Genomic DNA, 25,941 nt, shown 5'->3' on the forward strand with positions numbered 1-25,941 from the left:
TTTAATGGTAGTTTTTTTTTCATGTGATGTAGGGTTTTTCAGTGGCAAAGACAATACTGAAAATATTTTATAATTTTAATTTTGTAGTAATACAGATACATCTAGTGCTCCTGTGATGACATCCACTGCCAAGCATGAATGTAGGTGCTGTATATGTGGAGTGGTGATACAAAAAATTCTGACATCTACTTGTGTACTCACTTAAAATGTATTCCTTTAAAGTTCTTGTATTCAAAGAGACTACAACATAAACAGAGCATGCTAAGCCCAGCTAGGTTCTGGATATGATTTAGTTTACAGTGAATGACTGCCAAAGCAGACTGTATGGCCCATCCCAAATTCAACCTGCCCTAATTCCCTTTATGACTTTATTATTTGTGCTGTTTTACTGCTTAGAGAGACCTAAACAGGAAGACTCTGGGCGTTCTCTGTTCAAGAAGTGGGTGGGATGAAGTTCTTTAGAGAAAACAAAATATGATCCACCTACAGATCATGTTAGGCCAGCTCCCCAATTTCCTCTAAGTAGAACAGAGGCCTTTCTTGCCTTAGTTACTGAAACTATCTACTAGTTAACAGCAGGATCCCAGTCTCCATACAGAACATGCCCCATTTTTGGTGGCAGTGTAGGATGGAAAATACTAACTTTTCTGTTTGTTTATTTTATTGTAAAGAGTAGAAAAGTAGATTATTTAAGTCTTTGCAGAAAAAGTAATAAAAAAATGTACTCTCACAAAAATATTCTGCAAGATGACTGATTGGAGGGAGCATTGTGTGTGAGAGAGTTAGTACCTCCAATGAAGCAACATTCCTTTATTTTCCATTACTTTCTTAATAACAGAAAGAAGGAGCACTGAAAACTGCGTGCTAAGTTTCAGTGCTCAAGTAGCTACATTGGTAGACCCAGACCACTGAAGCTTGTGAAACACTCATAAATGCTCCAGGTAAGATTTCAAACTGTTCCCCTCACCAGAAATGCAGATATTCTAGTGCTATCTCCCATTTCTTCTTGGACACAGAAGCTGGAAAACACAACCCATTATTTTCCCCTGTGAAGCATGATCAAGTCCAGCTTCCATCCTTCCTATTTGAAAGCAAGAGCCTCAGTACAGCCATATTGAGGTGACAATTTACAATGACATGGAGGTCCAAAATATTTTTAAAGAAAGTAGAAAGTCCTAAAAACTTGATGGATTCTCTTCTTTCCCAGAGTGGTGTGATACGATATAGTGGTTTCATGGTATTTAAAATGCATCTCACCTTGTGTAGGCATAGGCTCCCTTGCCTTGCTAATCATTCTTACCCCAGAATGGTCCCCAGTTCACTGATAACGATTTTTGTGGGATTAAGTGTAGGCCATTTTAACTCAGAAAGCTGCTGATACAGCAAGATGAATACCAGCAGTAGACTAAGGAAGGGCTCCTGGTGAGATGGTATGGCTTAGGTGAGGGTGTTAAAGGAACTTGAATGTGAGAGTGACATCACAGAAATACTGAGGCTAATCTAAATGAACAAGCAAATATTTTCTGTCATTGCCTGCCATGAGGATCTTGTCAGAATGCTGCTGATTGGTATGATTTTGAGTAAAGTTGAAATTTTTATTCAGATTAACTCAGATTTTAGAAGCTAACAACTACAGTTTTATAAGAATTTCAGATTATCATAAATCACCAATGAAGCTGAGAAGACTAGGATGCAATTTTAAAGCATTTAAATAAATTAAATAATTTTTTTACTTACAGAATTAGTATATGTATAGTATATATTATATTTATATATATTTATATTATAGTATAAACTATACATATTAGGAGAGTGTCCAAGTCTATTTCATCATCAGTGCTGTTTTACAGTACTTCTGCTTTGTTCAGGTAAAAATAGAATATTTTATTGGTATTTCCAGTAATTTCCTGACAGACATTCTCTAATGTTACATAATTGTAACATTATTCAAACTGAAAAATATTGTTTAAGTTGACCTACCATGCTGTTGCTTAAATGGCAACTTATTTAACACGAACATCATGAATGTGTAGTATTTCAATTTTTTTAACGTCAATTTCTTTGCATGGCACTTTTCCTAAACAAAAACTTCAGCTGAAATCGCCTGGCATAGTTCCTTTCCAAAACAAAAGGCTGATGCAAAGTAAAAGAAGTTTTTTTAAATAACTGTCAGAATTTAAATTGTGGCAAAATCTTTTACATTAGGATTTGCAATCCATTCCTTCTGCAAAGACTGTTAGTGGATCTGCACATTTGAGATGAAGGGATTGTTGAGACATTGTGTTATTTTATTTGTGGCTAATCTATTTCATCAGAAATCTTACTATGTATACTAACACCAAATATCAAGCATGATTGACAAAGATTTGACATGCTCCTGAGCTTCAGAGTGAAGGTCTTAAATGCACAAAGCCTGCCCTTACTCACATTTCTAGAAGTAATCTACAAGGATCTAGCATATATCTCTTTTCACCATTTCTTTTTTCCCAGTTTTCATTCCTTCAAAATTGAAAGCATAATAGATGGCTTCCAGAGGCTTCCTTCAATGTAGTGATGTTAATTGAAGTGATGGAGCCATGGTAAGACCTATAAAAAAAATAAAAAATGAATGGTAAAAATGCTGGACTGACCCATACAGCTGAACAGGAGTCAGCGAGCACACCTTGGCTTGTTTCTCAAAACCCTTAACATTTTATTTTTATGGAAGTCCAAACCTGAGCAAAACTTTCTATTTTTGTGTGAAAATCTATCTAAAGTTGAGAAAGGATGACTTGAGCTCAGTGGATTTTTGAGGTTCTGATATTTTTTGAGGGTGAGAAGGGAGCTGGGGTGCGCGAGAGCTTTCTCCCAGCTTCCAGAAGTGGTCCAGGCGGTGAAGACACATACGAAAAACCAGCGCCCAAACCCAAGCAAACCTGCAAAACACCAGGGCAGGGTGCAGGGGAACCAGCAACTGGAAGCTTTTCCCAGGGCAGCCCTTAAGGCCTCGGGCCCACGGTGTGGCGAGGCGAGGCCGCGGCGGGGCGGTGCGGGGGGCGGGCGGTGCGCGCCATCCCGGCGAGCGGAGCGGCCGGGCCATGGGCGCTGAGGCGGGCGGCCCGCGGGGCACCGAGCCGGGCCAGCAGCTCCGCGCCCTCTTCTACGCGCTGCCGCCCGGAGAGAGCTCCTTCCGCACCGTGGAGGAGGTGCCCGACTACGTAGAGAAGGTGAGAGTCCCCTCCTTTCCCACCCTGGCTGCATCCCTCGCCCTCCCCTTCGCCCACCTGCGCCCGTTTTCAAAAGCCACAGGCGCCTGGCAGAAACCATGTCCGCGAAAGGGCACCTAAATTAAGATAAAACCGCCTTGCTCTCATGGGCTTTCTGCCTGTAAGCTGCCAGTGTAACTGCTGCCAGTGTAACTGTGCCCTCTCTTTTCATGTATTTAAAGGATGATTTCTCCCGGTACCAAGAGCTGGAGTTTTTAGAGAAGCACTCCAAATATCTGAGGGTTGGTGCTAATGTTACATCCAACAGCACGGATAAGATGAACAGTGACAGCAAACTGAACTGAGGAAACAAGAAAATATGACACTGTGTTTCACTGTTATGGTTCTTAAAGCAAGCAAAAAGGTCGATCTGTGCCCTTAAGTCAAGCTCAGTCAAAGACAGAAAAATAAAAGTTTTCTAATTAAAATAAAAAATAAAGATTGTTGAAGAGAATTTAGAACAAATATTTGTGTTGGGACACTGCTGTGTCCTAAATATCCAAGGCAAGAGTACAGAGGTCAAGGGTGAGAACTCCCTTGTCAGCAGGCAGCAGATATCCTTCCCTCCCCTCCTGCCCTGCCAGTTTATGCACTTCCAAGAAGATACCTTTGCTCCCTTCTGTCCTACCTATTGCAGGTGTCTTGATTGTCAGCTCCTTCTGAACCCAGATCGATGTCAGCTGCTCACAGAGACAGCACATAAACACTGTTTTGCCTTTATCAAAGTAAACTCAGCCCATTTTCAGTAGAGCTGCACTTTTGACGTGTGTTTTGATAATTCTGACGAGCTCCTCTGCCAGGTATACCTTGGACTGCTGCAGCTGCTGGCAGACTGCAGTGGTGGTGTCATAGGCTGTGCAGAGCAGTGCAGCTCTGTCAGCAGCTTTCTGGGAATTGTATGCAGCAGTCCCTCACTGAGGGATGTTATCAGCAAAGGCTGTCCTTTTGCATAAGGTAAGCAGAAAGCTGCTGCAAGCCCAGGCTGTGTGTGCAGTGTCTGGTCAATGGACTGCTGTCCTCAGAGGTGTTTTGCAACTCAGCTATAGAGTCATGATCAAGGAAGATTGATAGTTTTGCCTAGTCAGCTGATCCCTCCCTCCAGCTCTCTCTACTATCTCAGTTCCTTTTACTATTCCCACATTTCCAACAGTATATCATTCACTTTCTTGTCTGCAGCATACCTTAACATCCCTGGGCTTTCTTCTCCTGTATGCAGTATTCAGGTCAGAATTAGCCAAACCTGGAATTTATTTTACTAGGCACACAGTTGTAAGTCTGTGAAAGGATTCTTAATACTTTGAATAATGAAAGTGCCTACAGGCTTCTGCTGTTGTAGGGCAGTGTTATGATAAGCTTGTAAAGGAATATTTCTCACAAAAAAACCCCAAAACTAAAAGAAGGGTTCCCCAGTACAGTTATGCTTTGCTTAAATTCCTATCTTAGGTGAACTGTGCTAGATTACCCATCTGAAAGTGCATTTGTTGCTAGAATAGATCTTTTGATGTTTGTCTAGGTGGGCATATAAAAGTATTTTAGTAGCATAACTGTTTTAACTCTTTGGCTTTGTTCTGACCTTAGGTAGAGTTCATCTGTCTTCTTCTGGGTGTGTTTATGGGCAGATGGCAGCTATCTACAGTCTCTCTCCAGTTGCACTTCTTGACTGTTTAGGGAACAATTACGCAAGCAGTATATCCATTGGATTCATCAGCAATAGATTTAATAGTGATCTAATGAGCCTTTCAAGGAGGTCTTGTGAGTGCTAAGTCCTTTAGTTGGTACATATACAGAAGTGGATATCTGAACCCAATTCAACACAGAACAAGGGAAAATTCTGGAGTAGAGCTGGTAACAAATGAAGGCCTAAACTCAAATAATTCACTCTAAAAGACAATAATGATGATGTGCGTGTGGAACAAACTACTCATTGCATTAGTGTCTCCTAAATAGTGTGGGATTTTTTCTTTTTCTTTTTTTTTTCTGAGACACTGTAGTAGAATTTGCATCTCAGGTACATGATCTCTTGGGTATCAGATGGATGAAAGAATTTCTGGGACATTAGATGACATGGCTACAGCTGTGGGGATAGGCACCGTCCAACATTAGACAGGTGGCAGAACCTCTAAATCCACCCAAATATTCATGGGCTTAGCAGTCTTGCAAAATTGAGCTGGTTGGCCTACAAAATATAGGCACTTCACAGGAGTGGCACCTTTGAGCTAGAGTCATCTGTGCTGTTACATCTGGGTAGGATGTGACAGCAGTGGGTGAAGCAGCTCTAGTTCTGAGAACAGAATAGTTAGATTAACTTGTGCAGTGTGGTTTCTGTCTCTGGTTATATTGCTTGCATTTTCAGAAGCAACGGTCCCTGCACTGTTGCTCTGTATGTTGGCAGAGCTGTTTGTAAAGACCTCAAGTCCTGCTCAAAAAAAATGAGCTGATCATCTGCTACCAGTTCCAAGTAGCAAAGCTCTGCACCAGTGCCCAGGGGAAAGTCACCCTATCAACAGATGTTGAAAATTCTGGGAAAAGGGGTGTGAATCTTGGATAATCATTGTAGAATTTATTTTTATAAGATTTTTTTGTCATGTAGAAGTAAAATCCCTTGATTTTTCCTTATTTCTGGGAAGTATGTCAATTTTCTTTCTCCAGGACAGGACATCCTGATTTTTAAAATCTATGCTGATGCTTGAACATTCCTTTGAAGAGCATCCTCTTTTCCTGTTTGCTATAGACTAGGCTCTGCATAATCTGTTTCGTGCTTTTTTAGGGGGGGGATTTTTTTTAATTTTTTTTAATTTTTTTTTATTCTCTCATTATCTATAGATGGGCAGGTGGAATGATTCTTTTTGTTTGATGAACATAGTTTTCATGAGCCATAAATTCACTTTGTACCTTGCTGTGGTCTGAAATTATCACTTGTGCTCAGTAGAGACTTCCATGAGTCATACTTCAGAAGAGAGAGTCCTGCTGAGAACCCCAAAATGAAAGCTTTAATAATCACTGTTTTCATTTTTGGTTTACTCTCTTGAGAGCCTAAAGAATAAGTTCACATTTAAACTCAATTCACATTTTAGGGTTTGCTTCTAAATAACGAAGCACAGAACCTTCATATTTAGTTTTACTTGAAAGTTATTCTTACGTTATAAGGATCTGGGACTTTAAGAAAACAAAAACTGTTTCAAGAATTGCAATAAAACTATGAATATATGCTGAATTTCAACCTAGAATATTATTCTCTGCAACAGTATAAAGTAGAAACTGATTTTAAATGGTCCTTTGCATTCTGTAGAGTTGGTTACTTAAAATGGAACCCTCTTACACAGTACTCAGAGTAAGGCTTGGATCAGTTTTTCAGGTAAACCACAAACTAATGCAAGTGTCCATTGAGTATTTCTGTTATTGGGTGAAGAGAAAAAACCTGGAAATAGAGAGTAAAACATTTATGGACCAGAAGATAACAAAAGAATATATCTTATGTCTCTGACATGTGATGCCAACCGTGGCTATTCATGCCGTTTTGTTTGTAGGGGAAACCCTTGAAAACAGTTGTAGAGATAACCATCTTCAATGGGTTCTTTAAAGGTCTTCATTGTCCTTTTAACTAAAACAAAACCAAAACAAAACAAATACCCAGAAAAAAAAAAGTACTGGTTATGCTAGTGAAACTATTTTCTCTCTTACTGTCTTCTTTTTTCCTGAATTATTTGCATTCTTCTGTTGCATTACATATCATTCTTACACTGTGGGCTGTTTGGGTCAGGGAATGCCTTTTCATTCTCCATGACAATAGCTGTCATAGTCACATAAATAGTACATACTAGCCTTGGTGTAGTTGATCCCATTGATCTGCTTTGGACCAAACTTAATGTTGGTGTATGAGAGATGTAGTGATTTCTTAGATAGCAAGGGGTATGCCATAAATCTTTCCTTTTGCAATCTCCTTGACGAGCAGGAGGTTAAGGATGGCTGAATGTTTCGTTACCCTCCTTGCTATGATAGTCTCCATTTGTGAGTCAAAAAGTGGTGCCAAATGCTTGGCTGTTTCACAGCTTCACAGTGGGAGGAAAATACTTAATGAAGTCAATAAGACAGAAGTTATAATAGTGTACAGTAAAATAAAGTCTAGTATTTCAACTGTTTCAGAGGTTGCTAGGTAAAATGAATCATCACATGGAATACAGACATTGTACATTTCCGATTAACTGTTTTTATTTCATGAATAAAGCACCTAATGGTCTCTGTTCTGAGCCCATTCAATTTGCTCTGCAGCTTCTGCTGTTCCATACCTTAAAACTTCTAGTGTGTGCTAGAACTGCCTCTTAATATTGTCATTAAATGTTTTGTAGTTTTTGTTATTAAACCTCTCTTTCCTCTACTGGAGTGTACAGCTGTGATTATCAAGCTTTGTTTTGCTAAGTTAGGAATTTATTATTTGATTATATCACTTAGGAAAAGTACATTAAAGTCTTGTCTAGTTAGAAATGAAGCAGCTATAGAGAGCAAAACAAGGAGTGTTTATATTTTACATAAATGTTTCATTGACTTTAAATGGAAGGTTTTAGGTTTTTCTTATTTTTTTATTATTCTCTTTTATAATATATTTTATTATTATATTATTTCTTATTTACTCCAAATATTGAAAGATTTACCACATTGGTTTTCTTGGGTGCTGTTTAGGCTTTATGCACAGGTCTTCCCTTGCTTTCTAGTTCTTTATATCATCAGTTGCTGCCTATCACAAACAGGCTTTTAGATGCCTAAAATGCTGTTACATAGTAAGCTAGGCACCTAAATTAAAAAGTGTCATGTTGATATTAATCTCTGTTCATCTGTTATTGTAACCTAACCCTGTGCTGCTGAAGTTTATGAACTTTCACATTTTCTAGACGCTATAAATCTCTTGCTGTTTGCATGGTTTGAATCATCCAATTCTTCTTCAACTGAGCAATCTGGTCTATATCCATCTTAGTCTCTTTAGTGTCTCAGCCTAGCAGGAATTCTCAAATCGTGTCTCACTTGGCAACAAAAATGAGCACCCTCCAAAGTGCAATGGCATTTGCAGAGACAGCATGCTTCTGTTAAAATGTTGTATGGGCAGGACCAGCCTCTCTTCTACAGCAGTGCAGTTTGAAGGGTTCCAGGCAGTGACACTGTAGGTATTTGCAGGTTGTTTGAAGGGAGCAGAAGCAGCAGAAAACTTACAGGGTAAGTATGGGAGTGTGGTGCCTCCCAGAGTGGTGCAGAACTGCTCTTGCATTTCTCTTGCCCTGCAAAACATGGAATTTTATGCCTTAATATAATCAAAAAGCAGTTGTCTAAATGTATCAAAGGCCACCTAAAAGTTTTCTACAGAGCAAGGGAGGCTGTTGAAGAAATGTTTGCATGCAGGGAGATCTGATGACTCCTTCCCATTTTCCTTGCCACTTCTAGATTTTGGTGGTGATGGCTAAAACGCTGCCACTGCCTAATTCCTTCCACACGTGAAGTGCAAAGACTGATAGGACTCCAGTGTCAGTAAAATAAATATGCTCTACCACTTACTAAAGCCTTTTTCTAGTTGCCTGAGATGATAAAAAATTGAGAACAGGTGTGACAGTCTTTGATGATGAAAAATGATATTGTCACTAAAATGTTACCTGTCCTACCACCAGTTATAGCCACACCTTTAACTAATGGGTGCTGTTGCTGTGCATTTTCAGCTTGCCAATTGATCTGGGATAGAAGATGGACTGAGAATTGAATCCTAAACTAAAGCAGTGTTGTGAGTGAGAAATGTTTCAGTTTTGCTCATCATTATACTTTTCTGCAGAAAGGCAGAAAACTATTTTGCAGTCAGTACAATGCCAGAGAAAAAGGAGAACATTGTATCATTGTCACTTGGTCTGGGAGGAGAACATGGTGTATGGCCCAAACTGGAAATGGCTGCATAATTACTGAGTTAACTGATGAAAGCACATACAGAAGAGCTGTTGTTGTCTGCAGTGAAAAGTATGGCAATAGAAATGCCAAGTAGAAAAACTCACTTTACTGTATCTTTCAGATAATAATGTTGGATGCCAAATTCAGTGGCTGAAAACACTCAAAAAACTTCATACAATATCAAATCCAAACCAAAAGATTCTGTTCTACTTTGTGGTTGGAGGAGTCCACAAATATTGGTGCTCTCAATGATTTACTTAAATATGAGGAATATATGTTTGGAAAGAATTTTGTTCTGATGTTCTTGTGTTTTGTTCTGATGTTTGAGTTAATTGCAGAATACACAAAAGAAAACACTGTGGGAGGAGGTTACTGCAATAGATTTATGCTGGTGTTGTGGATTAAACGGTAGCCTTGGTTTTTCTGATTTTTAAGGTCCATGTGGAGCTTTATTACAGGAGTCGTGGAGTAGCTCCTAAAGTGCCAGCCAATCTGAAAATCATCTCACTGCATAAAATGCTGTTGGGAAAAGTGTATCTAATTTTATTTTGTTGTGACTTTTTTTTTTTTTTTAAACTATTTTTAGAGTATTCCATTCTTCATTACTTTTATTGGGCTGGAGTTTGCTGTCAGCTGGATTCAGAAGCGTAAACTGCCAGGTCGGATCAATGATGGCATAAGTTCTCTTTCTTTAGGCATCCTGTCCCGACTACCAGAGTGAGTATATGAATACAATCTTGAGATGGTTTGGGTTTTAATAACTAAGAAGGAAGAAAATATAATTATGTACTGAAGTCGTTATTGCTAATCCAGAATGATTAAAAAAGGCATCTGGACCTTTCTTTTTGCAATTAAATTTTAGTGACGTGTATAAAATCTTTCTAATCTTCAAGGCTAAATATGATTCTTACAGGGTGTTGTCCAGCTCCACACTACCAATTTATCATCTGTTATATTAATCTGCATTGGACCTTTCTGTCATCTTTTTCTGTTTCTGGGACTTCACCTAACTCGACTTTAGCTTATGTTAGACTAGTTTTAGATTCTGGGTTTTCTTTCATTATAATACAGAAAGAAGATAACAAATCCAGCAAATCAAATCTGTTACTTTTGTTAGCCTTTAAAAATGAAACAGTGTGCATGTAACCAGATCAATAGAATATGCATGTGATCCAAAGTTCTTTGAACACAGTTGTAATCTTATGTTTGACTTCAAAGGATTTTAATTCCTGAGAGAATTGTTGCAAACATGATCATATAATTAATTTATGCTTCAATGTAAGGGCCATAAGATTTACCAGAATTAGTTTGGTGAGCAGTTACTTTAAATAAATAGCCACTGTGGATTAACTGTGGATCCCAGTGAAAAAAAATCCAGCAAATTTGTTATATAAATTCCTCTAAGTGTTTTCCAGAAACTTTAGTTACTTGTAAGTAATACCATGTTTTAGATATGCCTTTGCATGATATGAGCTTCTACATGATAGATTTTATTGCACCTTTTCTTTTTGAATGGGATTACGTTTCTATTCCCCATGTATGAATTTTCAGATGATCATTAAATTGCATTTAATCTCTTCATTATAAGAAGAAAAGTTTGAGTTTGACTATATGGTGTATTTGCAAGTTTTTCAATTATTCCCCCAGTTCTTTTTCAGAATCTTCTGCAGTTTTTCAGCCTTCTTAGTGTTGATGTCTCAAGTGCACTCCATATTTCAAAAATTACTACATCAGTGCCAAATAATGAAGTCATTTGTTCTCTATTTCTACTTGTTGTTCCTCCCTTTATATATCCCAGATCCTTTGAGCCATCTTTCATCCCTGAATACTTTTTTGGATTCTGTGGCTTACATTCCTCATTCATAGGCAATATGTTCTTATATTTGGTCACAAAGAAATACATGGATTATACATTTGGTCCTCCTGAAGTAGCCTGCATCCATGAAAAGTTGTCTTTGTTACCTAGAGGTTCCTGGTTTATGTCACTGCAAATTTTACTAGAAATCTTTTCTTTCAATCCAGGTTCTTGATCGAGTACGTTAAAAGAGTATAGCAACAACAACAAAAAATTATCCCTTCTGGCTAGTAGAACTCATTGTGTGAAATCGTAAATTACCCTCTTTGTAATCTATTGATTATTTGCCATTTGGTTGATTTTTTTAAACTTTCTAATCAATACAATCTTTGACAAGCTCCATTAGGTACAAAGACAATTTGTGATTGATTATGTTAATCATCTGTAGTAAATATCCCTGATGAAATCTTTTAAAGACATGCTCCAAAACTCTTCAAATATCTGAAAATGAGAGGCATGAGCTTTCAATATGAGAAATACTCAGCTATAAAGTTATGTCTTCAAACAAAGTTGTCTGTTATTTGAGAATTTTGTGAACTTATTTTTACAGGTAGCGTACTACCTATGTTCAAACCATTTTTAATGACTTGTGAGAATGGTCTTGAAGGAGCAACATTCATCTTTTCAATATGTTTTATTAATTATTAAATATTTATCAACAGATTAGATCTGTGTGCAGCAACACACAGCCCTGATAATGGATTACTGCAGTCTGCACAAAGCTAATATTGAAATAGATCAAATATCACTTCTTCAGCTTAACTCAGATTTTTTAAACTTAACAGGCTTACCTTGCTGAATATTTACCTTTATTCATCTGAAATATTCAGAACTGATTAAGTTAAACAAGGGGCCTGAGATACATGTAAAGTAAGTTTTAATGGTTTTGCAAGTCCTGTTTGCTTTATTTTGAGAATACTGAAACACTTGAGATATACTCATTCCTGGAAGAAATACTTGCTAAGAAAACTAGTGTTGTGTGTGTGGAATGCAGCTTTGCAAGTTGCTGAGTACTTTTATTATTTTGGCACTCTGTCCTTTGCTGCAGAATTTGGCTTGCCGGCTATGCAGTTTTCTTTTGCAAGATTGTTTCAGCTGAGCGAACCAAATGATCCTTAAGGACTCAAAAGTTTGCAGGGTCAGGCAAATCTCTGAGATAGATACACCTATTTGTTGTTACACCAGCACAAGAAGTCTCTTCCAAGTTGCTTGTGCAGCTCTCATGACTGGAAATACCAGACCCTCCTCAGCAGTTCTTTCCAAAGAAGAGTCCCGTAACACTTTCGGCTTTTTGGCTGAATGTGAAAGAAGCAGGCAAAATACAGACTTCCTAAATTATTTAATCTTGTGTTAATATTGCAATTCTAATGGTGACTGCTTAGTGTAACACCTCTTTCATAAGTAAGAGGAGTTGTGAATAACAGACTGGCTAAAAAGGCTCTAACTGAGAAAACCAGAACACTTTACCCTTCTGTCTTGTGCTTTCATGGTGTGAAAGAACTGGGTCAGACAAAAAAAGGGGGAAAAATGGCACAGGCAAAAATCTGTTGCTAAGACTTTCACTTCAGTCTTTCCCTTTCAGGAAAAAAAAAGGTAGGGGAAGTTGACAGAAACTGCTAAAACAATATTTCATCAGAACCCACAGCATCAGGGGAAATAGTAGTGCAAATCATTAACAGCTGAAGGTTAGATTAACACACCATTGATTGTATCCTCTCCCAGGGACTAATTTTCATTTTCTCAACTAGCAGCAATGGTTTGCCACTTCCTTAAAAAAATCTGTGGTTGGGTCTAAAATGGTGGCTTCAGTCTATTAGTTAAAATGAAGCTTCAAATGTGTCATTGCAAGAGGTCTTTACATTTAATGAAAAAATTAGGAGTCACTAACCATATTCAGCCTCTAAGTATTTTTTCCATTTCACAGTCTGTATAACAGAACTATTGCGTATCTTGAGGGCAGACTATTTATTTAGTGTTTCATACTTCAGCTTTCTGTTGAGAAAGTGCAAATCATCAATTGTTGATACTTGTATGCCAAATGTTGAAAACGTAGGTGCAAGAAGAAAAGTCTAATCAGGAAAGGCAACGTTTTTGTTTTCATGCTTATTAGACTCAACAGCTTGCAGTAAGTTGAATGGTTTGTGCATACATATCATCTGTTGTAAAATAGACCGTACATTTCTTAAATATCAATTTCTCTGCATTAATGTCTATTATGCATTCCTGTGCATGTATAAATACTAAATGTTGTATGGAATGAAAATTAGTTTGGGAGAAAGTGAGAAACTTGTGTTGTTTACTCCCAGCATCTTAAATGTTGGTAAAAAATCTGAGAACTTTCATTATAAATAAATAAATAAATTTTCTAGCTAACCATTGCCAAGAGACTTTAAATGCTGCTTTAAAAATATTCTCCCAAGAGAAAGTTTATTTTGGGTATGAATATCCATTTTACAAGTATGTGCATTATTTCATATTGACCCATTTCTTCTTTTAAAGCAGCAGAACATAAATCAAATCAAGAAGTGTTTGGGGGATAACTGAGGTAGGTATGTTTTCAAACTAGTTGGGAAAGTATTTGTTTTTTTATGGTCATGCTCAATTGCCAATTTTTAGTGTTCTGTTCTGCAACACAGTCGTACAGTGTATATGTATATAATGTCTGACACAGTTTGGTCAGTCAAGTCTGTAATGAACTTCTCCATTTCTAAAGAGAATATTACAGTCTGTGTACATTATTTACTTTGATTTTTGAATCAGGGAAGTTGGAGTTCTCTGAATTGTTGAACATGAGAATGTAACTAGTAAATGCTTTTTGAATAGTTCATGCTATTAAGTATCTTAAGATATTTACACATCAATAATTAAATTGAAGGGGTATAAATCCTCTTTCTGATTTATACCAGTGTATTCAGTTTTTTACATCATCTGGATGATTAGTCTTTTTTCAGAAGGTAGATTGAAGAGGCAGTTTCATGTACATTTTAGACCAGCAATGCTCCTAAATGGAGCACCTTTTGATTGTCTGATACTTCTGGTTGCTCATTCCTCCCTCTGTACCTTCACCCCTCTATGACCAGCATCAGCATTAGTGTGGCCCTGTGGTTAAATAGCTTGGGAAGCAGGTCCAGCACCTTCCCATCACATTAACCTGCATCAATTCTTATTGTGTCTGTGCACAATCTTGTGCTAGAAGAAGAAATAGGGTTGGAAAAGAGCAGCCAGGGTTACCGGACAAGAAACATTCAGTGCTTTTGTAGCATTACTGAGTTATCTGCTCTAAAACATATAAAAAATTGCAATCTGAAACCAGAGGTTTTCAGTTTTTAAAAGGAACAAAATGCAGAGCTGCTTTAGAATACACTTGCTTCAAGCTGATGCGAGTAATTCACAACCTTGTGGAGCTAGGAATATCTTGACAGAAGAGAAAGATTTGCCTGCTAAGTTAACCATTTGAAGTATGTGCTGGTTTCCTGAAGTATCTCTTCATTTTATGTGACTATAGAAAATTATAATCTCAGGAATTACTGATTGCATTTCTTAAAAGAAAATTTGATACATGCAGTTTCTCATAAATTATATTTTCACTTCAAGACTTATTAGGTACATTTTTTATCCACATCTGTTTGATTAAGGCTTTGGGCAGATGTTTGTTTAGAGCATGGTCAGATGTGTTGCTTCTGGTCCAGCTGCCCCCTCAGATCTGCCAACATAACTGCACATTTAATTGCTCCCTAACCTGGTCCTGACAAAGTGATCTTGCTAAAAGCAGAAACAAAAGCCCCCCCAAGAACTATAAAAGAGGTGTTTAAGCTCAGCTGCATTCATTTTGACAGAGCCAGGTCAGGGAGCAGCTATGCATGCAATTATGGTGGCAGGTCTCTGGGCTGGTAACCACCACACCTAGGGCAGTGATGAGCAGATGGGGCCAAACTGGAAAGGTAGTCACTTAACCTGGTTTAATGGGAAGTGGAGCTGATGTTCCATGCCATACCCTTAAACCAACTGAACTTCTGGCTACTGTACTTCTGTCTTTCTTGTACTCACTTACGTAGTCTCCTCTTTCTCTTGTGTTGGTTCAGGTGCTCATCTGATCCAAAGTGGACTTACTTTGATTCACTGTGTGAGCAAAAAGGTATTTGCTTCAGGCAGAGAGACAAACAAATTGTCTGGGAATGGAAAAGGGGCAGCCAAGAGCTGTCAGGCTTTAGGTTCCATCTCTACAGAACCTGCAGTCATGCCTGCAGCAGCTAGTTATGGCAGTTTAAGGCACTATCAATAGATATGTCCAAAAAATAGAATTTTTAATAAGTAACAGACCTGAAGAGACAGAATCTACTCACCCACCTATTCTTCCTGCTCTTCAAGTAGCACTAGGTAGTTAGATATTTCACAAAAGCACCCTCCTGGCTTCACTCTCCCATATACACTGTTGATTGTTCCCACATTTTGCCAAAGGTCACAGCCCTCACAGCTCTGTCAAAGAAACAGGTTTTGAATTAACTCACTAATCTTCTGTAGGTAAGGCAGTCAGAGTAAGATAAACAATTTCAGTAAGTGGGTAGTGCTGTGCAGCAGGATCTGATAGGATTTTCAGCAGGCAAGCCTGACACTGGAAGGGAATTTTCAATATCAGTTCAATTAAACTCATGGCAGTAACTGTCTTACCTGAATGTTTTTTGTTGAATCTAATTAGTTTATTTGTTTGTTTTGTTTCTCTGGTTTGCATTGGTGAACGAATTGGGACTAAGTAAATTAGTTACTACTGTGTGGATTAATTTTCCTATGTCCTTACTGTATCACTTCAGTGCAGTTTTATAATTTTGGTGTAAATTGTGCTGTGTCCTCCAGTAAACCCAAATCCAGCTGTGCCCAGTAAAGATGCTCTCTCCTGCCTGCTCTCTCATTCTCCTTCCCCTAATCCCTTTTTACTATCTGAACCCTTCCCAGTCATATCAGCGGCCTTATCTTCAGAGGTTTCAGCTGTAGAATTTTGGTACTCTGATTCCATTTGTTTGAAGCAGGCTAGAGAGCACATGTGGGCATAGCTGTTGGCAGAACACAGGAATACCAGTGGGATGGTGCTACTTTTCAGTGATGACTAAGGAAAGACCTGAGACAGAATTTGAATCTCTGGATTTTCTAGTGAAATGACACACAGGCTACCTTGCATTACAAGGAAGGATTTGGGAGAGCTTGGATATTCTCAACCTAATTGAGTGAAACAACTGGTAGTCCCTATCTAACATAATGTTTTACAGATTGCTGTATTTCACACAAACCTGTTAGGGATCCAATTATGCTTTTAGGTTGTAACCTCTTACACAGAGTGCATATTTTTCTACATCCTTAGTATTGTATCATGGTCTTTTTCTGTACTGTGGGGCCAGTAAGTGGCTTGGTGATTGCCCATTCTTAATGTCAATTAATGTCTTAATTTATACCTGCCATATCTTTAGAAGCAAAGAGAAGCTGTCAGGGTACATTTTCAAATATACTTGTGTTTTTCTGTGAAGATACATACTGTGAACTGAATTTACCCTTAATGAAAATACAGTATTAAATTCAGTAGTCTCTGTAGCTCACAAAATATAGTGATTTCTCAAATCCATTAAAAGTTGTGAAGATTTTTTATTTAATGTTTTTGCATTTTGTTTAATCTAAATTGTGTCATTTTTCACACACTTTTAAAAAAAACTCTAAGAAATTGCTTCTGTATAGAGTACCCTTCTGACTGAAGGACATCTCTGCTAAACAATGAATTGATCTTAAATCAGGACTCCACTAGATGGAGCACAGGGGTAGCATTTTTAGAGCTGGTCAATCTAGTTTCTTGGGTCAACACTTAAGAAGTAAGGAAAACTGGGGAAAAATATATCTCAGTGATTCTGTAAAGCAGTTTTACAGATCTGAAAAGAATAGACTTTCACCACTGTGTATCATGAACAAAAACAAACTATCTTTTAAAAGAGGAGTATGACCAAAGGAGTTCAATATAAATTATCATGTAAATATTGTTCCTTATTTCATCATTTAATGTGCCATGATGTTCCACTGAAGCTATTTCACTGTATTTTTATAGACCATAGGATCTCTTGTTATTTCCTTTGGTTTTTCTGAATCTATCTAGAACAATTTGAATTGAATGGAATATCCTTTTCTCATTACTTGTTTATATGTGACCTTTGACAATATTATAGGCTTGTTCCCAACTTATCTTAAACTATAATGCAAATTTGCTCATTTCAGTGGAACAACCAAGTAGGACAGATCAAAATCAGACCCTCAATTGGAAAAAGGTCCTAGTCAAGCATTTATATTAAACTCATGTGGTGATATTTGTACAAATACTGAAAAATCAGGCTCATTGCCTTGCAGGAGATGACATTATACAATATTCCAGTCTGGTGTATCTGGAAGATACTGGAATAGAATTTACTGCTGGGCAGGTATAAATAGGTATAAAAGGAAATACAACTTCCCTTCTCATAAAAGAAGAGGAATAAGCTACAATGCCAGAAGCTTAGTGGTAATGAAGGTTTTAAACTAGGCTTTTTAGTCTTTAAAGATACTGTGTAATTAAAAGTATCTGAAGACCTTGCATAGCTTCAGGGCATGATGAGTTACTACTGTCGATTACACCAATGAAGGTAAAGGAACTTCTCATGAAAATATCTCTGTTGTATTTTTAACTGATACGATTAAAAATTTATTTGTTTATGAGCAAAGATAAACAAGTGACTTGAATAATGTAGTGAGACTGGAACCTTATAATAAGAAAGCGTGACACTGTTGCTATTTTTCTTCCAACACCTGTTGTTTCACGTTTTATTACACCCACTACTGTAAATTAATATTACTGTCATAAATTAGAGGATAAAAGGTGAACAGGAATAGGTTTGGTGAATAAAAGAGCAGCTCTGTCAGGCAAAACACTGTGCAATGCTGTGTACAATACAACTAGTAGGGATACCTGAGTCACCTCCCTTTTACTTAATTTTGAATTTGATATATTCTTTTGTCCTTGAGGAAAACTGGAGGTTTGTATTGTTTAGGCTGAAATGCTGGAGAAGAAAGCCATACTGAGGAAGAGGAGAGGCTTTGATTCAGCTTTTGTGTCTGGTGGGAACATTTTCTCAAAATGTAGGTGCTATTTCCTGTAATCAAGGGTTTTCCAAAGCCTGATAATAATTTCCCAGCTGTATCATTTTGGTGAATTATTTTTTAGCCTTGGGTTATTTCATGACTGGTTTTGCATATTAAGAATGGGAGAGGAGATCATATTCATCTTGATGATAGAAAACAGGGAATAGAACTCCCACAGCTCCCTCTCCCTTTTCCCTCCACCTTGTGGAAAGTTTGGCTTTGTGCTAAAGCGTGAAAAAAACCTTGACTGCAGTGTGTCAGGCATATTTCAGCTCGATTTGTGTCAACCCTAATAAGTCAGCTGACAAGGTAATAAATTGGGTGTCTGTTCAAGACCTGGCACCTGTACAGGAAATAAAAGGGGATTTCAGTTGCAGCAGATTTGCTTTGTTTTTTACAAATGGATCTTTTCTCAAGGCTTCTCTACCTCCTTCCCCCTTCTTCTCTTTACTGAAATCGTGTTATCAAAATGTTTATTTCAATTGTGGCTGGAGACAGTTTTTCATCTGGAAAAGAAAGCTCTATGAGTATCCTTGGAAATGGAAATCCTTATGATTTCCATTCTGAAATAAAACCTTACAGAGCATTTAATTATTCATGTATCCTGCTGTTACATAAATGGTCTGAATAATTTAAAATTATTGAGAAACTGCCTTTGTTCAGCGTTTTGAAACTTTACATTTTATAGTTTGAATCAGGCTAGGAAAACGGAATTTATTTAACCCAGGGAAACTGTATTAGTAATATCTCACTATTTTTAATGATAATATAACCTTGTGACCAGGGTGTCTTAACATGCTTCCCTCTGTGCCTGACCTCCAAAGATGCAAGTCTGTTACAGCCCTTGAGAGCAGAGCTTTTGTAGGTCCAGCTGTAGGGTTGTGTTTTTAGCTCAAGGGCACCAGGTCAGTTCCCAGTGTGATGTGAGGTGGTGACTGCAGTAGTGGTGAGAGCTGAGGCAGTTTCCTTGGGCTTTTCACTTCTGGTACACAGATATTCCTCCGTGCTTGGAAAAGAGACAACAGCTCCAGTCTCTGACCCTTTTCAGTTTTGGTGACTGTCCTGGGCACCATGTAAGAAATTTCCTAAAGAAGTGATTGCAGGCTCTGTGGCTGGAGGAAGCAAAACAGGACCTTGTATTCTTTGAAATGGCAGATGCCTTTTCTTCCAGTTGAATTTCTTCCACTGTTTTCCTCCTTCATTATCCCATAGGGATCTAGGATAAGTAGATCTTCATTTCCACATGAAGAGTTCATCTTCCAGAATTTCCTTCTTGGACTTTTTTAATTAGAGGAAGTGATAATCTGACCCAGTGGAAGGTGAAGGGGGAAATGGTTTATTAAAAACAAATATTATTGCCATTAATTAAAGTACGTATGATCAAACATTAGAAACAAGGAGACAAGAACTCTGAAGATCATAACAGTTGCCTAAGTGTGCTTTGCACATAATAAGAAAATTTTCAGCAGCAATGTTCAAAATCCAAGAAGATAAATCTATGTAATGTATATAATAAAGTTTTCTATACTGTCTGTCTCTTTTAGGATTTATTACTCTTTGTGCAGAGGGTTGGACTAGATGACAAAGGCCTTACCTATCCACTTCTGTCACATTTATGGTTACAACATTTAAATGAGGAAAAAGTTTTCTTAAGTTCCTTTATATTTTCAAGAAGTGAAAAAGGAACTTGAGGAGTAGAAAAAGGGGGAATACAAACCTTTAAAACTCCAAGTGAACTTTTGAATTGCAGTTGAATGTAGGCTCTGGTCTTTCCTATCACACTGTAAATTTAGAAAAAATACTTATTAAGCAACTCTTCTTTCTCCAGTACTGTCTAGTAATTTGATGGATTACTCTAAATTAATTACAGTAATCAGTAAATGTTATGTGCTGTAGAGCTGTGATTCAAGCATGAAGGAAAGAATGTACAGCAAATTGAATATATAAAAAATGTGTTTCAGGGTTAGCTCAAGGTTTACACCTTGGCCTTTGCCTGTGGAAAAAAAAAAAAGGACTCGAGGGTGAAATACTGAAAGCTGATCAAAAATGGAGGAAATGTTCCAGGTCACACATCTTTGGATGTACTGCAAAGGCATTATATGTTAATAAAAGCAGAAGAATAAAGTAAGAAAACAGTACCTAATAATAACTGATACTCTGTGTTGCAAGAGGTGTTTTAAATTTCCTGGTCATTGAAAAGATGTTAAGAAATGCCCATTTCTTTGTGTTTGAATAGTATCAGCTCCCTTCTGACCTGTTGCAAAATGTATTGAGAATTTATGCTGAACTTTACAGATTCCTCATGAGGTGAATTGCAAAAATCTGCTTGGACACATATAATCTTCTTTAAAAATATTTATAGAACACAGCTCTTATGAAAATTAAACATGTTCCAGCTGTGTATGGTCCACCTTCAGGCACAGCCAAGTTGTTTTTGAAGTGGTAGAGACACCTGTCCTTTCTAGTCAAGAGAAATTCTTCATGGTAAAGTTGCTAAAATGAAATGAAATTTCATGGGGTTTGTTGTGTCTTGGTTGTATTTGAGAGAAAAGCTGGCATGATTATAGTAAAGCTGGGAATGAGTTGTAGGTAAGATGTGTACCTAGCTGTGGAAAAAATATTAGTTCTTTTCTTCCTGAGCAACAACTACTTGCAGTGCTTCAGCTCTCAGGATAAAATGGTGGATGTGATACTATTATGCTTGCAGGCTCTTATTGGGAGGTAGGTTTTTTCAGATTACTTTTCCTACATTAATAGTGAAACTGGCACCACAGAAACTCAAGGTGTTTTCTTCTAGGTTTACTCAAAACATATATGGGAAGAGATGCTAATGCCAGGAGTATAAAAGCTCTGAATGGATGTCTTTGCAAAAAGATGGAGTTCAGCTATAGCACGGGGGATGGCTTGCAAGCTGAAACAACCATGTTTGCTGAGCTTCCCTTCTTTTTCAGTGCAGCTGCCCAAAAGGACAGGGCATGGCCAGACTGTTTTCAGGGATGTTTTCCAGATGTGTGAAAAAAGTCTTTAAAGGGGAAGGAGTATATATCCTTTTTCAGTTTTCTAGATTCTAGTATTTTTCTGGCCATGCTGTCAACTATATCAAATCTAGCTGAAAAAAAAAAAATAGGCAAAAAAAGAGCATATTGAAAGAAATATCTCTGAGAAGTGGTAGTGAGGCAAGAATGAGCAGATGTGGACAGAGATGCAGAGAATCTTTCAGCTGATATCAATGTTAAGTGAAGTTCTAGATGAAACTAAAGGGAAGCAGAGATGTTGGTATGTCCTTTGGCTGAGATTTTGCATGGCTGTAACACTTCTGTGCATTTTGTTAACCGCTTCTGTTTAGGCAGTGTCTACAGTTGTGCTATCTGCAGTGTTCTTTGGAAGCTCCCTGAATTTTTATCCCAGAAGTCTTTCTTCAACTATGAATATAGTTGAAGATGAAATAAGTTTTTAAAGTCTTGCAGGACTTTGTACAAAGGTGTTGCTGATAATTCTTCCACCTCCCTCCAAAAAATAGCAGCATAACATCTGAGAACTACATTTTGTGTGTGATTATCTTATTTCTTACTCTTAGGCCCTAAATTGAGGTGAATTTCACCCACTGATATATAAAAAAAGGATATTTGTGACTTTTCTATTAGTATCTTTCCCCTACTTGTCTTTTTTTTCTGTTTGCTGCTTTTCAGAGGCTGATGCAATTCAGTTCACCACTGTTTCACTACATATTCAGCAACACAACAAAGAGAGTAGTAGTAGTAGTAGAAATAGTAGAAGGTGTGAGGAATCTGCTATAAATCCTGCTGTGGACTCGTTTCTTCTACTAGTTTCTTCTACTAAATTTCCAGTTTGCATATATGTTCATCTGCATCTGTGGCACCATTTTGCATCTACTTAAACCAGTTGTCACCTGGGCCATCCCAGTGCCTACAACCTCTCACCATTCATATCTGGGTTTAATGCTTCCTGATTTGTACAAAAACTCACCCTGCAAAATCAAATTTGTTTGGAGGTAGCTCAGGGCTTCAATTGATGAAATGAGGTGGTAGGGTGCTAAAAGGAGGGTGTGACTGGCAACCCAAATTTGTATTAATCTGAGTAGCTGTGGAGCATTACTACAAGGTTTGGTCTGCCCATTCCAAAGCTACTTTCTTCTCCTTCTCCTGGTCTCAGTGCTGAGCGTGTGTAAGGCCAAGGCCAGCTACTCTGTCCCTGTAGTCCAGGAACTCAGCAGCAATAAGAGCTGCTGTCTGGTGGGTTTCCTTGCCTTTGCAAATTCATGATTTTTTATTTCCCTTTCTTAGAATCTTGCCATTTCTCTCTGCCTTCTTTTCAAAGGCACTGATCGTTGTCTCCTCCTGCTGCATTTATCCTCTTTTAAAGTGAAGCGAGATGCTGAGCAGAGGAAACATTTCACGACTCCAAGAAGTCCTGTCCCCTTCCACATTTTTTTCTTGTAATGGAAGCAGTCAAGGTATTTTAATGTAATACATTAGTGTTTTGGCATAATTGCTGCTACACTTCAGTCACTTCTGACTTGCTAGTTAGAAAGTAAGGGTTTCTTCCAGATTTGGGAAAACAGGAACACTGTAATACCTGCAGAGCACAGGAGTGCTTCAGCCTTTGAGCGTACTTAATGCCACAAGGAGGTGGTGAGTGAGTTTTAGAAACCTCAGACACTAAGCAAGGGTTCCACTGAAGTGAATAGTAGTATTACTTGACAGAGGTTGAAGAACCTGGAGACTGGTTTTATGTGTTGTAAAAAGACTTCCAGCTGGTAAATTATAACCATATAAAAGGTTCTGAAATTAAAACTGACAGAATTACTGATAAAAATTTCTGGATCTCTATTTCAGTGTTTTATTCAGAAGTATTGAGTTAATTAGTTACATATACGTATGGAATAACTACAGACTCTTTGAACTGCCCTGGGACTCACCATGGACATGGTATTTGACGCTTCTGGGAGTGGACTTTGCATACTACTGCTTTCATCGCATGAGCCATGGTAAGACTTAATAAGATTTTTGTGTCTGAACGTACAAAATTAGTTATCTATTAATAAAACAAGGTATTATTTTTTGTTTCTGTACCTAATCTACTTAATCTATACTTAATCTGCTCTAAGGATATATAGCTGCTCTTCTTTCCAAGGGTTAGGAAAGACAAATTTTAAGCATGGAAAACAGTCAGTGCACAATACAGTAAAACATGATTTTGTGAAAGGAAGGAGTATCATTTTGAAGCAGTTCAACAGAGATAGTGAAGTATAAAAAAAAAGTAAGGAAAAAAATAGTAAGTAAATAAATTTTTGGGTTCAATATCCCTATATACCTGTATGAAAATACAGCAAAGTACAGATAACTGTTTCAAAAGAATCTGGTGGATGTAAAAACTAGAGAGCAGTAAAAAGCAAGGTGGCCAAAATAATGGAGCCTGTGTAAATCATGTCAGCCATTTCGGTACATACATGTCTGTCTCATTACATATTTCTGTTCTCTAGTGAAAACAAATACTAGCTCAAGCCTTTTATACCCTATCTGAAAATGCAGTAACACTTTCTATCAATCCTAGCTCTGAGCCTGACCTAAAATCTGTAGCAATGAAATAAAAATCTTTTTGTTCTCTAAGAGGCTTTGGACTGGGCTTTTCAAAGCTGAGTGCCCACAGCTCACAGAAGCTGTGGGATGTAGTAATGATACTTTATGTAATGTGCTTTAAGAAAGGGAGAATGTTTTGCTTCCAGTAGGTCAGTGCAATATATGGAAGTAGGTAAGAAAGGAGCCTGAACTGGGGCAAGGAGTGGGAGAGAGGAAAGGTCCCTCCCAGGTGGGGATGGCAGGCGGGTGTGAGAACAATGCAGGGTGGGTGTAAAGGGATAACAATGGTGGGGGGACAGGGCGGGAGGTGAGGAAGCAGGGGGAGCTGGAACAATGTGTCGAGGGGGACATCACGGCCGGGAGCCGGGAGCCCTGCGTGGGTGTGCAGAGACTGGGAATACACTTCACAAACAATGACATTAACAGTGCTGGCAGGGCTACAGCCTCAGGCTGAGAACTGCACCAGAGCAGGAGGCTATTCCTGTGTTTTAAAATAAAAATAATTGCCTTCAAGTGTTAGAAAATCACTAGCTTGGCTGTGCTTTCTCTGGAGTCATTGGTAAAATTCTCACTGGCAGAGAAGGGAACAGAGCCATCTCTGCATTCTCTAAAGCAATGGATATATTTCTGTTCCTGCAGCAACTTTGCATTTACTCTTTTCTGTTTTTGTTTTTGATGGAATACTTTGGAGCTAATCTCAATTGGTGTTTTAAAAATAAAATGCAAACCAATTCTATATGTAATGGAGTTGAAGAAACTGTAGGAAAATGCTGTTCTTCTCTTAAGAAGGTCAGTGATGAGCTATTCAATAAATATTAATTTACTCTTCTTCAGGTTACAGAAATATTGTTTGCTGTTAGATCTGTGCTACTTAACAGGGAACTGATGAAACATTGTAGAAAATCACTCTAACTGGAGATTTTAGTTTAACCAACACTCTTCTCTCGTCAAACAATGACGAAATCCGTAGCAAGGCAACACAGCTGCGAAAGTCAGCTGCATTGGAAGTTGCTGAGGAAATTCAAGGAGATAGTTTTAAAGTGTCGTGAAAAATATCTTTGCAAATTCAGAAGAAAGGACACTGGAAAAGTTGCTTGTACAAGCAGACAAAACACACCTCTGCACTAGAAAGTGACAGGGCCTGGTGATTCAGGCTTGGATCCTACAGCAAAATTAAAAATTAATAGCACATGTATATCCCAGGAAGTTCAAGCTGTGTGGGCTAGCCCTAATTGTTTCAAACTGAAAAACTAGAATTCATATACATTTTTGAGTTGTTTCTTAGAACTTGGTATAATTTTGATACTAGGAATTATCATCATGATGTAGCTTTTCTCGGCTGCAAGCAATAATTTGGTAACTCAATCCCCTGGCATTTTTACTACCTTATTTCATGTTGTTCATGAATAACTAGATTTTTCATTCTGCCATTTCAGAAATTATCTTGAATCACTACAGATTTTAAAGTTTCTTCTGTAGAAGCCCTACTTTGCAATATAAAATTTTTACCCAGCATCTGAGGAGATATTTTTTCCTCTTCACTATATGCATGTAATAGCTATTATCCTAAACTGAAGTTATACAGCAACAAAAGGAAGTATTTTTAGGTGTGATCTCATTTTGCAAAGGATAGAGTTATTCTAAGTATGTACTTGTATTTTCCATTGTTTGCAATAGCCACTGAAAGGTTAGAAAATAAAATGTTTCACCACTTACTCCAGCATTCTTCTGGGTCTGACCCAAAAGCCATGGCAATCAACGGGTCTACTTAGACACTGCTCTTTTTCGTGGCATTTTAATGAATTTATAAATCAATGTAACTTTTCCCTTTGTTTCAGTAAAAACACCCGTTATGACTGTACTACTAAAAAAAGTATGCTGTAAAATCACAGGTTCTATTTTAAATTTTTTTTTTTAGGGAAGGATATGTGTGGGTTTGGAGGATTTTTACCAGGTATTTTAATCTAGCATATATGGATTACTCCTCAAGTTTCCTCTCCAGGTGCAGAGACCTTGTAGAGTTGGTCCTGCTAGTAAGGGAATTTGGTGGTCCCTGAGCAGCACTGAGCCCCAGCACACCTTCCCCGCGCCCTGGCCTCCCAGATACTCCTGTTGCAGACAAATAACAATGGCAGTAAGGAATTTGGAGGCTCTGTAAACTGATTTCTTCAGCAGC

The 25,941-nt window shown here is 37.8% G+C and overlaps 1 protein-coding gene and 1 long non-coding RNA gene across 3 annotated transcripts in view; one reads left to right on the forward strand and one right to left on the reverse strand.

The window, feature by feature from the left end:
• The window catches only part of LOC111924276 (uncharacterized), a 57,387-nt gene extending 54,331 nt beyond the window's left edge, over positions 1-3,056 (reverse strand). The window contains exons 1-2 of one of the 2 annotated variants that reach the window (XR_015277647.1): positions 2,916-3,056; positions 2,428-2,586 (exon numbers count right to left, since the gene is read on the reverse strand). This is a non-coding gene — a long non-coding RNA (uncharacterized LOC111924276). The remainder of the gene's footprint in view (positions 1-2,427; positions 2,587-2,915) is intronic. The other variant, XR_002861563.2, reaches the window with a different exon arrangement.
• AGMO (alkylglycerol monooxygenase) overlaps positions 3,036-25,941 on the forward strand; it is a 184,873-nt gene continuing 161,967 nt past the window's right edge. The window contains exons 1-3 of the mRNA XM_023920588.2: positions 3,036-3,206; positions 9,751-9,881; positions 23,022-23,173. Of these exons, the coding sequence (XP_023776356.2) occupies positions 3,078-3,206; positions 9,751-9,881; positions 23,022-23,173 (412 nt within the window). The 5' untranslated portion in view covers positions 3,036-3,077. The remainder of the gene's footprint in view (positions 3,207-9,750; positions 9,882-23,021; positions 23,174-25,941) is intronic.

Source organism: Cyanistes caeruleus, chromosome 1 (genome assembly GCF_971803275.1).
Source record: "Cyanistes caeruleus chromosome 1, bCyaCae1.hap1.1, whole genome shotgun sequence".
Lineage (NCBI taxonomy): Eukaryota > Metazoa > Chordata > Aves > Passeriformes > Paridae > Cyanistes > Cyanistes caeruleus.